The sequence below is a fragment of the Pollachius pollachius genome (assembly GCF_949987615.1).
Source record: "Pollachius pollachius genome assembly, chromosome: 1".
Classification (NCBI taxonomy): domain Eukaryota; kingdom Metazoa; phylum Chordata; class Actinopteri; order Gadiformes; family Gadidae; genus Pollachius; species Pollachius pollachius.
The window spans coordinates 36132029-36149754 of NC_136934.1; the positions used below are offsets into that span (position 1 = coordinate 36132029).

At 46.3% G+C, this 17726-nt stretch overlaps 1 protein-coding gene across 1 annotated transcript; it reads left to right on the forward strand.

Moving 5' to 3' along the window:
* Nucleotides 1–281: 281 nt before the first annotated feature.
* smg5 (SMG5 nonsense mediated mRNA decay factor) lies at nucleotides 282–17552 on the forward strand. Its single transcript, XM_079739110.1, has 22 exons — nucleotides 282–661; nucleotides 1128–1226; nucleotides 1585–1708; nucleotides 2415–2571; nucleotides 3414–3503; nucleotides 4159–4248; nucleotides 4460–4538; nucleotides 4727–4852; nucleotides 7178–7246; nucleotides 7587–7849; nucleotides 8154–8291; nucleotides 8860–9801; nucleotides 9957–10126; nucleotides 10323–10398; nucleotides 11577–11752; nucleotides 12104–12262; nucleotides 12431–12490; nucleotides 12935–13094; nucleotides 13399–13489; nucleotides 13595–13669; nucleotides 13944–14082; nucleotides 15927–17552. Exons 1-22 carry the CDS (start codon nucleotides 597–599, stop codon nucleotides 16008–16010), a joined length of 3432 nt encoding a protein of 1143 aa, XP_079595236.1. The 5' UTR covers nucleotides 282–596; the 3' UTR covers nucleotides 16011–17552.
* Nucleotides 17553–17726: the final 174 nt, after the last annotated feature.

Below are 17726 nucleotides of genomic sequence, written 5' to 3' on the forward strand. Positions count from 1 at the left end.
ACTCTGAGTCAGTTTATATTATATATTTTATATATTCCAATTATACTGACTAATTTGTCGGTAATTCAAAGGTGCTCTGTTCCAAAAAATAAAGTTACCTTGTTTGTATTTGGATATGTTTGCTGCATAATTGTTCATTATTCTAAATCTGAATTACTGGTTAGCCTGAACCACAAATTACAGCTATTTCTCAGGGTTATAGAATCCCTGGCAAGACCGTTTAAATCTCGCAAGTACCGTGTGTGTTCTCGCGACATTTGGCCAGCCACTGCTCAGAAATAATGGCCGCCTTCGTAGCAATGGTTGGAAGAGGGAACAACACAAGCAAGATATTAGAGCGTTTTAGCTGACCAGCAATACTATACGTACCGCGGCGCCCCCTTCTACCTGATCTCCAGGACGTATGGGTAGAGGGGGTATTGCCAAAGGACACAATAACGGGATAGAGACTAAGATAGACTAATATTAGCTAGGTAGCTAACAGTGTCTGGCTATCAGCACGGTTGTCACTGCCGGGAAACAAGCACGAGTGTTGGGTCGGGGAGGTGTTGAGTGACTACCAACTGAATTGATCAAACATAATTACGATTGCTAAGATGAGTGGGCCAGGGCAAGACAGCGAGCCAGAAGCGAAAGTCCTACTCATCAAGCGTCTGTACAGGTGAGTAACGTTAAGCAAGGCCGTTTTGCTCCAACTAGCCCAGGGAGTCTTCTTGGGCTAACAAATCTGGGTTATTGTATTGTATTGTACTAGCGTTAGTAGATCATTAACGCTGTTAACACCGCTGACGGGATGCTTGAAGTCACTCGTGCAGCTTTTTCTAAGGTAAAGAAGGCTTGATCATGAGCATCTTTTGGGTGATCTAGAGAGAGCAGCCTCACACTATATCAGAAAATCCCTGTTCAGTGTTCCAAAATATGCTTTTGCTAGTTAGCTGGTGTTTGTTGACCCTCCATCCAAATATTTGAGTGATTTATTTTTTTATCCACCTGTCGAAGAGAAACGAGGAAAGACACTGGCGCTCTACGATGGACATGTTCATAACCACACTGACTCGAAATAATTCACTGGTGTTTTTTTGCCAAGTCACAGCAATGCTGTTCTCTTCTCTTCCAACGTCAATCAGGGCGGTGGTGGAGTCTGTGCACAAGCTAGATGTCATCATCGGCAGTAAGTCGTCTTACAGGGAGGTCTTCAAACCCGAGAACATAAGCCTTCGCAACAAGTAAGTCCAGCTGTTTAGGAAAGGATACTATAAACTCCTGATTGGCATCAGTAAAGCCACGTAGTGTCAACACTGTCGACTTCTGTTGTTGTCAAGCTTTCATCATGCCCCACATTTTTAGTACCTCGAAGTGTATGTGTTGTGATTCTGCGGTACTATTTACATTCTCTCATAAGCCAGTCCTCCCCTAGGTACACACCTTTTTGCTTTCAGAATAGCAATATATGATGCCAAGATTCTAAGCTTGTAGTGTGTGAAAATGCATTAGCTTTCATGAATACAGCACTGTGTTTTGGGAGTGTTTGTTTTTAAATGGTCCACAAACCTTTAATGTGTGTGTGTGTGTGTGTGTGGTCAGATTAAGGGAGTTGTGTGTGAAGCTGATGTTTCTCCACCCCGTGGACTACGGGCGCAAGGCGGAGGAGCTGCTGTGGAGGAAGGTCTACTACGAGGTCATCCAGGTCATCAAGACCAACAAGAAGGTACCGCTGTACGACAACTGCTATATGATATCGTATCTGACCCATGAACAAGAGGGGAATTATGGCGATGGCGTTATGTGACTCACCTAGCATCCCTGTCAGTTGTCAAATGATCTGTTTGCTTATGAAGCCACTGCACTGTGCTGGATTGGTTACCCGGAACCTGGCAGAAAGTGTATGGCTGTTCCAATTTCTGTGTCAGCTGGTTGTTATTTTGCATGGCTGTGTTTGTGTTGGCGGAAAGAGGAACATGAGATGTTTGTCTAAGATTAATTCAGATTCAAAGCTTTGATATTTTCCTTATCTCTTTGTTATGGAAATCTTACACACAGCACCCATTGCACCTCTAAGTATCCCTCCTATGTGTTCCTTCTCAACATGTCTTTGAGTCTGCCGGGTTTTTTGTGAATGTGCCCCAATTGGGACATGTCATAGCACTGGTCATGCCTAGTTCTACTTGTTCTGCCTGAATTATGAAATTGTTACGCATTCACAACTGAGGTCTAATATACCTCATTGATGTAAATCTGCCGTTGGTTTAGATATGCATTTTTTTTTAACAACAACTCTACATGTCAGCCGGCGGTCGAGCAAACACTGCCCTGGAGTGACTGGGTTGGTAGGTTGCATGTAATGTGGGCCTGTGAAAGCCCCTGGAGACAGTTATTAAATGTCTTGACCTTTTCCCTTCCCCACCATCTTATAGCACATCCATAGCCGTAGTGCCCTTGAGTGTGCCTACAGGACCCACCTGATTGCCGGGGTGGGCTTCTACCAGCACCTGCTGCTCTACATCCAGTCCCACTACCAGCTGGAGCTTCAGGACTGCATCGACTGGACCCATGTCACAGACCCCCTCATCGGTCAGTTGAAGGTCCCATGGCATGAAAATGTCACTTTATGAGGTTTTCTAACATGAATATGAGTTCCCCTAGCCTGCCTTTGGTCCCTCAGTAGCTAGAAATGGCGTTGGTGTAAAACGAGCACTAGGTATCCTGCTCCGCCTTTGAAAAAACAAAGCTCAGACGTGCCTATTTGGAATTTTCCCCTAAGTCGTCATACGGGGACATGTTACCTCCCCTTTCTCTGCTTTGCCCACCAAGAGAATTTGGCCCGCCAATGAAGTGATTAGCTACGACCGTGCGAGCGCCACGTGCGTGCGTGTGTGTGTGTGTGTGTGTGTGAATACACACTGTAATGCTGTTGGTGTTATGGTGCATAACACGTTGGGTTCTCTGACGTCTCTGGTATTTCCATGAGACTCGTGTTGGGGGTTATCTCAGCTATGGTTGAGAAGGAATTTGGGGAAAGGAATTTTGGCTTTGACTCCCTGAAGTAGATGAACCGCAACATGGAGGAGAAAGGGATTGTTGCCCGCGATTGTCTCCCGCTGCCCGCTTCCGAGGCGTTGGTGCCTCGGCAGCAACGCCGTTTTTGGAAAGGTCATTGTGAGACTAGCTCGTATTGGCTGTAATTTTGCACCAAGGCTGAATTTCTTGAACGTCTTCAAGTACTGTATTAGGGGCCCACTAACAGCTGAATTCAAATAAGAAGAAATGTATGGCAAAAATGTACTTGTATGGCAATAACTTTTAAAAAACAATTATGTTTAAGCGAATGTATGTCCAAAAATGATTTATATTCATCACACATTTCAATATCATAAAGGGTGACCCACCATTCTGACCAATATGTCTTCCGGCAGGTCGTAAGAAGCCAGTGTCTGCCTCCCCCAAGGAGATGGAGTGGGCCCAGATGGCTTGCCACCGTTGCCTGGTCTACCTCGGAGATCTAGGTAACATCAACATTATAATATCTTGATATTGGTCTCTGTTTCTACCCACTCTGCTCACATATAGTTTTCGTCATGTTGCGTATATATGGTCAATAATGTCCATTCAGCTGGTAAAAGGCAAGTCTTCCTACCGGCTCGTTTCAGGAAATAGTTTCACTAACTCACTTGTATTCTGACATTAACTAATTTGTTTTCTTCTGTCGATAATATCAAACATTTTCTTCAAAAATAAAATTCAGTGTCTTTTATATTAGAACTATTGTTCTTCTAACCCTCGGAAATTAATCTAACATTAATTTGCTGTCTGTGATCAATAAATCATATCTTAGTCTATGTCATACGTTCACCTGTATGCATTCGTGCCTTGTTCAGGATGTCTTTTATTATGGTGATATGGTTGAATGTGCTTGGTTCTGGGGTACTGGTACATTGAGTTGGACCAACACTGATTCAAGTAAGCAGTTCAGCTCTTCTTCTGGACTCAGGACATGTAGGGAGATGGTTTCTACTCTGTGTGTTCTGTAGCAAAGTGTTAGCATAGTGTGGTAATCCTGTTCCAATTTGACCATCTGTTTAACGCTTTAAACATCCATGCCCCTGACTGCTAGAACAAGTTGGGTTGTACAAATAAAGCAGTGTTTTATTTCTCCCCCAGCCCGGTACCAGAACGAGCTGGCAGGGGTGGAGGCGGAGCAGCTGGCAGAGAGATTCTACCACCAGGCCCTGTCTGTGACGCCCCATGTCGGTGAGTGCCTTCCTCCTAAAGCCCTAGCACTCCAGCACTTGTATGCCTGTATCTACATGCACAGACCTGAAGAATCTGGTCAAATATTTCAGTATACCAGATGATCATTAAGTTAAAGGAAAAATGTAGGAATGTTAAAGGATGTTTCTTTTAAACTGATTTCATGAAAATGAAATCATATTTTCCCTTAACTAGTTGGACCTTTGTACAGGCATGCCTTTTAACCAGTTAGGAACTCTGGCTGGGAGCAAGTTCTACAATGTGGAGGCAACCTACTACTACCTGCGCTGGTGAGAGCTTTTTTTCCTGTCCTCACCAACACCAGTCCATAAAGTGTCCAATCATATTCATCCTAATTAATATAGTCCAATCATGTCCCTCTATATAATGACTACCTATTCTGTTCAGACTTAACCCTCACTTTACCACAGCACTTTTGTCCAATCATAACGTTCCTTTCTTCCGGTGTGTCCCCCAGCATCCAATCAGAGACCCCCTTCGAGGGCGCCTACGGCAATCTGAAGCGCCTGTTTGACAAAGCGTCCAAAATGTACCAGCAGGTGAAGAAGCAAGAGATGAAGAAGCTCTCCCCGTCGCGACAAAGGTCAGTGGGTGGATTCTGAAGGTCCGGGGAAAACTGTTGAAGCTGTTGAAACAAATCAATCAGTTTATTCCCTCTAAAACAGACCTAACCCTCTAAAGGTTCTATAATGTAACTTTTTATACATACATGCATTCTACGACTCATTGACTGTATATACCTCGTTTTACTATTATCGCCCTGTACTTATGTAAAAACAAGGTTTTGCCGTTAAGTAGGGGTGTAACGGTACTCAAAAGTCACGGTTCGGTACGTACCTCGGTTTTAAAGTCACAGTACGGTACGGTTCATAGTTAAGGGGAAAATTAAAAAAAACTGCTTGTTTGTCAACAACGGAGAATAGCCGTAGATCAGCAGCAATGAAAACACCAATAAACTTGGTTTTGCCATTTGCAATTCTGAATTCCCAGACAGGGGTTGTTGAAATAGTGTCGTGAGCTGGGTTTGCACAGCTCGTTTTTTTGTTCCAAAGTGATAGTAACACCTGGATGGTGCCTTTTTCAAATGCGTCTGCTAGGGATGTGCATTTCTGGCAAAAATACAATTCGATATTCGCTGAGAAGTATTCAAATAATATTCGAAAATCGGTCAATCAAGAACCCTCCCACGCACGCATGCACCTCGGATACACGCACACACAATGACACAGGGGGAGGCTTTTATGATTTGTATGAAATCAATCTGTTTATTTCAACAACTGCGCCATCAACATTCAACATCGAAATTATTTTAACGTGGGCTTAGGCAGATAGACCTACATGCGCCGAAAACGGATCGCTATTTATTTATTTTGCTGAACACAGCCTGCACGACGGTGAACTAGACACGTCAAAAAAATAACTTCACACGGTGTGTCTATTTACAATTTATTTGTTACCAGCATTCGTAGTGTTGATCAGCAGAGAAATAGTCCACCAAAGACGTTGACGCCGCTTAGCAACCGAGGACGCTATTCACCACCGAAAGTTGTGAAGGCCCATGCCAGTCAACGGAGCGTTCAACAGCATTGAGAAGAGCCGTGTAATAAATAACGATAGTCACATTCATTATTCGATATTCTACGTGATTCTTGACTATTCGGCGATCGTTGCCCATCCCTAGCGCATGCATGTTAAAGTACTGTACGTAGACACGGAGAGCCCTCTCCATAGCCGGAGAGCATCCAATATTTTTTAACTATCCGTCGACGCCATGGACCTGTTGGTCGACGCAAAGGAGACGGGAAGGGCTGTGGTTGGTCCTCTAACAAATTAATTTCCGGATTTGACGGTGCAAAGTCAAACTCCGGTATGACTTTGCACCTTAATTACTTTGTACATTGTTTACTTTGCCCCTTTAGGACCAATAAAACACCAAATAAGATTTGAAAAGCTTTGGAAGTTTATTTACAACACTGCTTACATGGTTTGTAGTCAACATATAAGATAGATCGGGCGGGGAATTGCATTGCGTATCCAACATCCCAACGGAGAGCTGCTGAGGGGTGTCCTACTTACGGAGCCGGATTACAGAGTCGGAGTAGTATCAAGCCCCAACCACAGCGAGATATACCAGCATCCAATGCAGAAGTGACAAACATTGCAGTAGCACCGGGTGGCCACTACGTGGTGGTACCAAAAGGGAGCAATTCTTCGTTGACTCACATACAGGCCGTTTTCACAGTCTTATTAAACCTATTTACAGCCTGGTCCAAAAAAACATTCTAGTCAGTATGTTTAGTTCATATCTCCATGACAAGACTGAGGGGGGTGAATTTTTTTTTAGGAGGCTAGTTTTTATTTTATTTTATCCCGCCCCCTTCAATGGGGGGAGGGAGATCAATGCCCTTTTTTGGTTAAAGGAAATGAGGCGGAGTCAAACTATGACGAGTCAAACTAAGATGGCAACGGGCATAAACCAAGAGAATAGGATGCAGTTGGAATAACTGAGGTCTGCTAGGATGCTACATCCATTTTATATACTATCTATGAGTAGTATACTTTGGCTAAACGGTCCGGGTGGAACTCCAACTTCAAGTTTTAAATTCTGCATCGCAAAACAAGCCTTTACATTCGCCATATTAACGCTATGTACGGCACATTTATGTTCCGCGGTACACCTCTGTAACCGAAGTGCCTGTACCGTGACGGTTCGGTACAAATACGTGTACCGTTACACCCCTACCGTTAAGTCACCAAGCTTGACCCTGCTAGCAAAACATTAGAAGTACACTGTACATCATGTTCCTATTCATCTTTCTTTCCTTTTTTAAAACAACTATTTTAATTATGCCAACTGTCACTAAAAGCACTTCTGGCATGTGTGTTTGACCTTTGACCCTTTCCCCAGGTCCAGAGACATCAAGCGTCTGTTGGTGAGCTTCATGTACCTCCAGAGCCTGCTGCAGCCCAAGAGCAGGTGAGATTTTACGGTTGATACAACGTCTTTCCTCATGCGTGTATTTATCAGTCTTTCATCCTGATCTCCTCACCTGACCTTGCCTCGTTCTTTTCTCATCTGGCTGCGTCTGAATCTTTCTTTCTCCGTCTGTCTCTCTCTTTGTCTCCATCTTTGTCTAACACTCTTTCTTTTGGCCTGTCATTGTCTCTTTCTCACCCTTGATCTCTGCTGTGTCCCTCCCTCTGTCTTTGTCTCGCTCACCCTCGCTCTCTCTCGCTCTCTGTGTCTCTCTCTCTGTGTTTGTCTATCACTCTCTCTCAAACGTATGCATCTCCTGCTGACGTCTTCTGCCCCCCAGCCTGATGGAGGCGGAGCTGACGTCTCTGTGCCAGTCGGTGCTTGAGGACTTCAACCTGGTTCTCTTCTACCTCCCCCCGCCCCCCCACTCCGGAGTGGGCCCCCACCTGCCCAGTGTGGAGGAGGAAGAGGAGGAAATGCCGCAGCAGCTGCAGTTGGCCCACAACGCAGACCCCACTAGCCCCTCCCCTACAATGCCCGACGCACTGGTTTTCAAGATGGTGGTCACCTGCCTGATGGTCGTGCACAGTCTCAAGAGAGGAGGTGGGAGTTGGAGGGTGCAGAGTGGTCCTGATTGTGTGTTGTGTGGGGTGTGTTTCTTACATTTTTAGGGTAATTATTTTGTATGCCAAGTTTTTTGTCACACATAAAGGTAATTCAGATAATAGACAATAAAAGACTAACATCTCAGAGGAAATGTCATCTAAATGTAAAATGAATAAAAAATGCCAGTGCACATTTTCAACAAACCTATTTCTGTGAAGTCCCGGCAAGTCGGAAGTTCTGGAAGTCTGTTGCCAGTACCCTTTGAGTCGGGCTGACGCATGCCTTGATGTTGTGCTTGCAGGGTCGAAGCAGTACAGCGCATCCATAGCCTTCACGCTGGCCCTGTTCTCCCATCTGGTCAACCACGTCAACATCCGCCTGCAGGCGGAGCTGGAGGACGGAGAGAGCCAGGTCCCAGCACTCCAGGCTGACAACGCAGGTGAGCACCTCCCCTAGGGCTTCCTCTGAATTAGGCTTGCAGTAGGAAGTCACCTGGTCAAACTCTCAGAGGGAAGGCTCCAGGCTGCTCCACAGATGTAAATAACGACATGACAAATACTTCTGTTTTAAGTAAGTGTCAGGGTGACCTTTAGTGCATCTTTCCTATGGGGAGAATCTCCTGACTAAATACCCACTATGACTGCAGGCTACTCCAGTTTCTTCCCAGTGGGGATGCATTGCCTGATTTTGTGTACACAACAATCCTGCACTGTAAAGTGTTCTCTCAATGATAATGATGTGAGAAGTGTCTGTTCTATTCAGCAATATTCTAGAGTCAAACAAAGAAAAGAGGCAAATTGATCCATATGTTTAAACGCTGACCTCAAGTGTGAGGGGAAGCGGGTGTAGGTGTTAGACTCCGGGTGTTTGACTCTGGGTGTTTGACTCTGGGTGTTTGACTCTGGGTGTTTGACTCTGGGTGTTTGACTCTGGGTGTTTGACTCTGGGTGTTTGACTCCGGGTGTTTGACTCTGGGTGTTTGACTCTGGGTGTATCTCTTGACCCAGATGACCAAGAGACGCAGGACCTATTGCAGCCGCTGGCAGACCCCAGTGAGACGAAGCCCCTGGTGAACGGCTCCCTGGCACCCGACCGGGACGCCCAGAAAGACGACGAGAAAGACGACGGTCAGGGCCTCGAGAGGAAGGAGAGTGGTGAGGAGTGCAAGGAGGAGAAGGAGGAGCAGGAGGAGAAACGGCGGCAAAAAAAGAAGTACACGCGCCTCTCCCACCTCCGCCGGCGCCGCTGCGGACGGAAGGACGTCCACGCCGAGGACGAGAGCGACCTGAGCGAGGGCTTCGAGAGCGACGAGGAGGAGGAGGACGACGACGACGACGGCGGTGGGAGGAGCTCCGTTGACCCCGTCGAACCTGCCGTCAACTCCTCATCCTCCTCCTCCTCCAAGAAGGAGGTGAAGCGGGACGAGGTCAGCTGGGCCACCGGCTCAGAGGAAGAGGAGGAGGAGGAAGAGGAGGGCGGCACCGCCTTCGACGTTGAGACCGACTCGGACATGAACAGCCAGGAGTCCCGCTCGGACCTGGAGGACATGGAGGAGGCGGAGAGCTCGGAGCCCCCCGAGGGACGGCCCCGACAGCAGAGGCCGCGGGGCCACGAGGAGGGCCACGGGGCGGAGGAGCCGAGGCGCCAGGAGGGCGGCGGCGACACCCCTCCCGCCACCAACGGGCCCCTGTTGCCGGGCAACGAGGCCAGCATTATCAGCAGCAACCTCCAGGCCATGTCCTCGCAACTCTTCCAGGCCAAGCGCAGCTTCCGCCTCGCCCCCACCTTTAGCAACATGCTGCTGCGCCCCCCGGGCTCCGCCGCTCCCGCCAGCCCCGCCCCTGCTCGCACCGCCACCGCATCCCCTCCCCTCGAGAAGCCGCCCGCAGCCGGAGACACGCCCCCTAGCGACGTGACCCCCCACACCGTCAATGGAACCAACGAAATCGGTAAACCAACTGTCAATCTCTGTCCTCAAACTATGAAGACTGATCGGTTTCAGAGTTTGACCGTCATTAAATCTTTAGAATGTCGTTTGGTCTGTCAGGATTGAGTTAATGTAGGAGCATTTTATGTACTATATACTGCGCCTTCTCTTCAACAGATTTGGACTCTGATTCGGAAGGCAGCCAGCACAGCAACCCATCAGCATGTAGTGAAAAAACCCTGTCAGAGAAGATGCAGATCCTGACCACTCAGGGCCTTATTCAAGTAGTGAAGGTCTTCATTGATTGGCTGAGAACCAATACAGATATAATCCTCATGTGTGCCCAGGTAAGATCCCAAATTTATTTTTTTCTCCATGCAGCAAGATTCTCATATTATAAAATGTGTCAGTATTATGTCCCCTGATATTTTTTAAAGTTACATTTTTAATATCCTTTTAGGTGCTATATAAAGAAAGCTTATAATATACTGTTCCTAAGTAATATACTATTATACAGACTGATCATCTAATCTCTGTGCTCAGAGCTCCCAAAGCCTGTGGAACCGACTGTCAGTCCTGCTGAACCTGCTCCCAGACGGAAGCAAGATGCTGGAAGCAGGTGAGTCCAACACCCTGCCTATTGTCCCGCCCTCGTTTAGACGGGCTCATGGAATGGATTTGTACATGAGGAAGCTCTGAGATTAAGGTTTTTATCGGATTTCGTCTTAACCAGCTCTAATGCTTAAATTTAGCCTGGCTACTGCCAGACCAAGCTCAAATGTAGATTGCACGTTGGCCTGGGGAAGCTGCTGTCATTTTCTTCAGCTCAAGAGGCGTGATCATCAAGCGTAGTTCAACTGACTCTGTACGCAATTGGCTGCTTGCCGCCGCTTCCCTGTCATCCTTGTGTTATACCAGCCAATAGCACGCCAGGGGGGGAGAAGCCAGCTTGGTGATTGGCTCCCGCAAAAACGTATCGGAAGAAGAAAGAAGTGTATTGCTCTTCTCCAGACCCTTCTGCAGGGCGAATTCAAATTGCCGGCAGAATGGGCAGGGCTACCCAGTCTAGCTAAAGTCCTGTGTTGTAGTCAAATGTCCCTTAAGTGCTTCACACACAAAAGGTGTGTGTGTGTGTGTGTTTCCTTGGCGACACTACATGTTTCCAACCGTCTCCTTCATGCTGTTGGTCAACATTCCAACAGGTGAATGTGGACCAACAGGAGGAGACTAGCGCCCTCTCGCCTGCATTCCTCCCTTGTGTCTTCACCTTGTCGGCCCATGTAGTCTTAACAGATCTGTTGACCGGCTGACATGTGACATGGTTAGTAATGGTTACAGAGTAGGCCCAAGGCTGTTATTCTATGGCCCAGTTCCTTGAAAGTGTTTGCATATATCCAATTACCACTTATAAATCATTGATATTTATTTTATTATCTAATTCTTGATCAGACTGACTTTTGTTAATAACAAGAGAAGTAGGAATAATTGGGCTATATAATAATTTCTAATTCTTCATATTTGGCTGTATAATAACATAACGACAACCAACTACCCATACAATATATAATCTCCTATGAAGATGCTAGATCAAACAAACCAAACTTACGACAAGCAGATAAAAGCTTGGTTCCACCCTACCCTGTTGGCGTTCAAGACTTATAAAGTAACATTGGAGCTGTAGAGTGAAGCTGGGTAAAGGATAGGAGTACGCCTGTGAAGACCCCCCGGGAAGACTGTCAATGGGAGGCGTCAGCGGTGGTGGTACCTCCAGGCTGACCGGTGCTGGCTGTGTTTCAGAGCTGGGCCTGAGCCCGGAGGTGGCAGCCCTTCTGGGGGAGTGCGAGCAGCCCGGCCTGGTGCAGAGCCTGCTGCTGCCGGAGGACCTGGCTCTGCGACACCTCCCGGCCCTGGGCCTCGCCCACCGCCGCCTGGACTACTCCCGCCCCCGGCCTGCGCTCAGCCCCCTGCAAGAGGTGGGAGCGCACACACACAGGCACACACGTGCACACCCAATACACAGAGATACACACGTACGTACACACACACACACACACCCACTCTCATACTCTCATACACGACATCACATTTCAGCCCAGGTATAGGAGAATCACACCTTTTGTGTTTGGGAGATGTTCAGCAGTCTGTCGCCTACATTCATATTCATATACTGCTAGAGGGTGTGTGCGCCCGCATGCGTGTGTGCACTTTCTTCACAACAGTTTTCATGGGTGCTTGCTTTGGCAAACAAAGCAAACTACATTGTGGTCTTATATTGTACGTTACTTTCTCTTCACTTCCTTCTGGTTCCTCTCCCTGTCCCCCAGTGTGTTGTGCGTGTGTGCTGCATCCGCAGTTTTGGCCACTTCCTCACCAGTCTCCAGGGCAACGTGCTGCACTTCAACCCGGAGGCGGGCATCTTCACCAGCATCAGCCAATCGGAGCAGGACAACCTGGTGCAGCAGGCCAAAGCCCAGTTCCGCATGGTAAGTGACCCATCAGTCACAGACTGTTACTTATACTATAATTATTATTGAATTAAGTAGTGTTAAATCAATCCAAGAGAAGGGAAATCCAGAATGCAATTAGGGCAGCATGACGTGATACTGTGGAGACTGGTCGAATGTGTTTATATCAGTCTCCTGTTTGTCCAGGCAGAAGAGGAGGCGCGTCGGAACCGCCTGATGCGGGACATGGCCCAGCTCAGACTGCAGGTCAGAAGGTCATCACTCATCCCGGTTGTGGTGCATGTGGTGCATGGACCAACAAGTACAGCCCTCTCGACTGGCACAGTGTTGTAAAATAAATATGATAGAAACATTAATGACATTCTTTTACGGGTTACATTGCATCTATTGATGTATTTAAATGCTTCACTTGGTGGGGTAGATTCATGTGCATTTTGATTTTAACTTCAAAACATTTTGTAGGCTATCTCCATTTGCGGCAGAGACTATAACAACAAAACAATTGGGATCTTATTTGGTGCTGGAACTTCCTACAATATTTCCTTAATCAGTAAAACTAACTTCAGTACTACTTCATCCATGATCTCAGGAACTTGAATATTAGTCACCGTATTATAATAACCTTTGTATATTCACACACCTTTTGTGTTTATTGCTCGTGACTCATGCATTATGGTTCTCCACCTGCAGTTGGAGGTTTCCCAGCTAGAGGGCAGCCTGCAGCAACCCAAGGCCCAGTCCTCCATGTCTCCCTACCTGGTCCCAGACACTGCAGCTCTCTGCCAGCACCTCAACCTCATCCGCCAGCTGGCCAGTAGCGGCTGCTTTATCGTCATCATCCCACGCACAGGTAGGAACCCCTGTGCAAAGGTCAATACCTAGGCCCCTCCCTCTTTGGCCACAGGTTACCCTGATTTCCTCTCTGGGATTGATAAAGTACATTCTATTTTGGGTACCTACCCCTTGGATTACATGGGCACAAATCAGTATCTAGCCCAGTTAATAGTATAGTGGGTGTTCAACTCTTTGACGAAACGTACTGCATTCAATCCCCATGTGAACTGTCGCGATCTGTGAACAGTAGGAGTTTTATTGTAGTCCCAGTTGGTTCAGCCAAGGTGTTCCAGGTCTCTTACTGCTCTCGTGTGTTGTAGTGATTGATGGGCTGGACATGCTGAAGAAAGAGAACGCGGGAGCAAGGGACAGCATTCGCTTCCTGGAGTCAGAGTTCCGTAAAGGCAACAGGTGAGGGGAAGTCAATCAAACTGTTCTTTCTGTTGTAAAGCTAACTTCCAGGTGGCATGCCTCTGATGTAATGACTCAACGGTTCTGTTTCTGTTCTCGGCCCAGGTACATCCGTTGCCAGAAGGAGACGGGGCGGAGCTTTGAACGAGACAAGCTGAAACGGCAGGACATTGAGGCATGGTAAGCCAGCAAAGGGATAACGGCTGGAGGCATGCAAATGCACCTTCTGCACGGATCAGAAGTTATTGTATTTGCATGACGAGAAATGAGGAATGGCCAAAGAGGAAAAAAAATGTAAACAATCCACAAGTGTCAAACATTTGCCCACTGATCTTGCACAAAATTGCATATTTTGTGACTGGTTGGATATTAAAAGAGGTAATACATTTAAAATTATCTCATTTTCTTCTTGAGTTTGTTTATTCTCTTTCCTGATTGGCTGCTCTGTTACCAGGCATCTGTACAAAATGGTGGACAGCTGCCGCCAGCTCACCATCTCCCAGAGCAACGGAGATGATGACACGGCCGGCATGGTAACCATTTTGACGGGTCACGCTGTGGAAGAGCTAAGTTCTCGCTCTGCGACCATGAAGGTCAGTCTCCCAGATATAAAAACAAAATTGTGTTTATTCACACTGGTTTAGACTACCAAATGTCAAGATGAGATGATTATATCAGTCTGAGTAGCAGGCAACACAGAGTGGTTGATATTGATGGAGAGCTTGTGGATGGGAGATGCCTTTCCTTGAAGAAAGAGCATCTCAGTCTTGTCCAGATTGAGCTTCAGGTGCTGTGTCAACATCCAATGAGAGAAGACACTCAGAGATTTGTGCTTCTACCTGGGTTTCAGTATAAAACCCAGAAATAATATATAGTGTTGTCTGAATAGCTGTGGTAGAATGGCAATGTGACTGAATTACATAACCGAGTGACTTGATGTTCAAAGAGAAGTGCATGAGATCCAGGACAGAACCCTGAGGGACCCCAGTAGTGAGACTACAAGGATCCTACAGATTATTTCCATGTTACTATGCACTTGCAATTAGGGATGCACCGATTGTTAAATTCTGGACCGATACCGATGTTTAAAATAACAATTTGGCCGATAGCCGATACCGATGTATTTTAGTTATTTATTCCCTCTTTTGTGTCAGGGAAACAAACCCTAACCCCCCACGCACGCACACAGACACGCACCTCGTATACACGCAATGACACAGGGAGAGGCTTTTATGATTTGTATGAAATCAATCTGTTTATTTCAACAACTGCGCCATCAACATTCAACATCAAAATTATTTCAACGTGGGTTTAGGCAGATAGGCCTACATGCGCCGAAAACAAATCGCTATTTATTTTACTAAACACAGCCTGTATGACAGTGAAATAGACACGTCTTTAGCATATGGAAACTGGCCAAAAAAAATTACTTCACACGGTGTGTCTTTTATACAATTTATTTGTTACCAGCGTTCAACAGCGGAACGGAGCGTTCAACAGCATTGAGAAGAGCCGTGTAATAAATAAAGCGTCACATTCATTATTCGATTTTCTACGTGACTCCGACTATTCGACGATCGTTGCCCATCCCTACTATACAACTCCCTACTCAATGAGAAGAGTTCAGTACTTACATAGCCCAACAAAACAACAAACTGCATATCGCTGTTCTTTCTACGAGACAGTGAAATACTCCCACACGACCGACATTTTCTCTCACTTTTATTTGTAAACAAACCACACGTGCGCGCGGCACCCGCCCGCTTACGTCATCATGCCAGAGGCGTGTCCAGCCAGCTGCTGTTATGGGTGGTATTATTAGTACCCTACCACCTGTTGCATCTTCTCCGAAACTGCAAGTCAGACCGCAAATAACCAACACAACATTTAGCCCGCGCAAAATGGATATGACACAACAGATAAACATCGGCCACTGCCATCGGTGAATGTCATTTTATTTCCCGATAATGCCGATGGCAGTCAACAACGCAAACATCGGCCGTTACCGATGTTCGTCCGATAAATTGGTGCATCCCTACTTGCAACCTGTGAGGAAGGATGTGAACAGGGCAAGTGCAGAGATTGTCGTTCAATGTGATAAAAGCTGCTGAAAGGTTACTGCAGAAAGACAGCAGAGGAGATGGAGGCTGTTCTAGCAGTGTGAAGTTTATCTATGATGGCAAGGAAGGCTATCAATTGAGTGGCTTGCCTTCAATCCAGCATGGTGAGGGACTAGAAAAAAATGTGGAGGAGACGGAGGAAAGAGTTATGGAAATAAATCGCAGAAGAGAGACCAGTCGGTAAATCTGATGGCAGTTTTGGTTACTTTTAAAAAAGGGTTCACTCTTGCTGCTTTAACCCTTTCCCTAAAAAAGGTGGGAAAGAGTTGTTATTGTGATGGTTGGGGAAATTGACTGGTGCACCGCTCGGTCCCCAGGCGGCGGTCCAGGCAGCGAGCGCGGCGGGCATGGAGCTGAAGAACATGGTGGAGTTTTACCGGCAGTGGAAGGAGATTGGCTGAGAGGTCCGAGCGGGGCGGGGTTCGGCGCCGTGGACCGCCGATCGATTCAAACACTCGCTCCCTCTCTCTATCACTCTCTCTCTCTCCCACTCTTTTGCTCTGTGTGTATCTCCGTCTCAGAGGTAAAAACAACTCAAAGGAAAGGAGGAAGGATAGACGAAAAGGATGGATGGAAAAGGAGAAAGGAGTTGGGCTAAGGAGGGCTGTAAAGGTGAATACAGTGGAGGAGATGAAGGGTGAAACGGAGCTCAAAGTAACGGTAGATCTCTCCCCCCTACCTCCTCACTCCCACTCTCCCGCACAAAAAAATATTCCCCCAGTGTAAACAGTGACCCCTAGTGGTCTGGATGAGGAAATGGTGGGGGTGGGAAGAATGCTACACATCTTTAAAGGGCTGCCAGTTCACACCCTAACCAGGCATAAACTGTATATGTTAGCGACCAAGAGTACATGCGCCGTCAAGAGCGAATCTCTTGCAAACACACACATACATACACAAGCTCACACACTTACAAACTGTCATGCTCGGATACATCCATCTAGGTATATAGTAGAGCTGTGTTTGTCTTTTTTGCTTCGTCCTTCCTGTCCCCTGTGTTTGAGAGCAGGGAGCTTCCTGTCCAGCGTCCGGTAGCCAAAGGGTTTTGGTCATGGCCAAGCTGTGGAAGGAAAAGTATTTTCTGAAAAAAGAAAGCAAAAGAAAAGCACACCCACTGTTAACTTGACAACTCGGGCGGGCCAAGCTACCGGTTCTAAATCTCAGACAGGGCCTGGTAACCTGTCTATGAGAGGGGCAAGATGGCGGGCTTCACCGTCTCTGGGATATGCTCTCCTATGTGGCTAATCTATTCTTTCTCCCACCCTCCATTATTTGCGATGTAATTTTGTTACTAGTGACTAATGTATTGCTGTTTGTGTAGGATAAAATATCTATAGATCTATAAATGTATGTATGTATGTATGTATGTATGTATGTATGTATGTGTGTATATATATATATATATATATATATATATATATATATATATATATATATATATGTGTGTGTGTAAATGGCGGGTTGTGCCCGATTGTGGTTTTAATTTGGATTTTATTTTTGTACCCAAACAATTTTCTTTACTTTTGCTTATTTCTGTTTTTGTAAGCAGTCGCTGAATGAAATATGAAGAAATGTCAGGGGAAGGGGATAGAGATTGGTGTGTATTGTTCCAACGAAAAACAAATAACTTGCTCTTACTCTTCTGAATAAGAATACTAGTGCTAGTAACTCCGGGTGGATTCGTAAAGTCGTTTTGTTTGATAACGGGAGTGATCATCATCGACATCTGTTAAATGCTGTCCACGAGGGGAGAGGGGCTTGTACACCAACCCTTAGGAAATTGCGGTGGGCCTAGTACTGACACCTGTGAACCCCTCGATGGCATGCCTGTCTACCATCACCGTTTCCATAGCAACTGATCTGTAATACACAGCGTGGAGGAAAGGCAGTCTATGTGTGTGTGTGTGTGTGTGTGTGTTGCCTCACATTGAACAATAAAGAGAAGCCCGTCTAACATCGTCATCTGTGTTTTATTGACTGAAATCTCAATCAGATCTGTGTCGGAGATATGTGAACTACTTCTGAATCGAACCGGTTTCAGTTCTATCAAAATTAAAACTTCACTACCCTTAATCAACCAACTGCTTGAAACTCATTAAGCCCTTTAAAAAAAAAAC

Excerpts from the sequence above, each read along its gene's own strand:
- smg5 (XM_079739110.1), top strand. The coding sequence starts at position 597 with ATGAGTGGGCCAGGGCAAGACAGCGAGCCAGAAGCGAAAGTCCTACTC. Across the intron at positions 8,292-8,859 it reads ACTCCAGGCTGACAACGCAG|ATGACCAAGAGACGCAGGAC; the intron begins GTGAGCACCTCC and ends CTCTTGACCCAG. Across the intron at positions 14,083-15,926 it reads CTCGCTCTGCGACCATGAAG|GCGGCGGTCCAGGCAGCGAG; the intron begins GTCAGTCTCCCA and ends CTCGGTCCCCAG.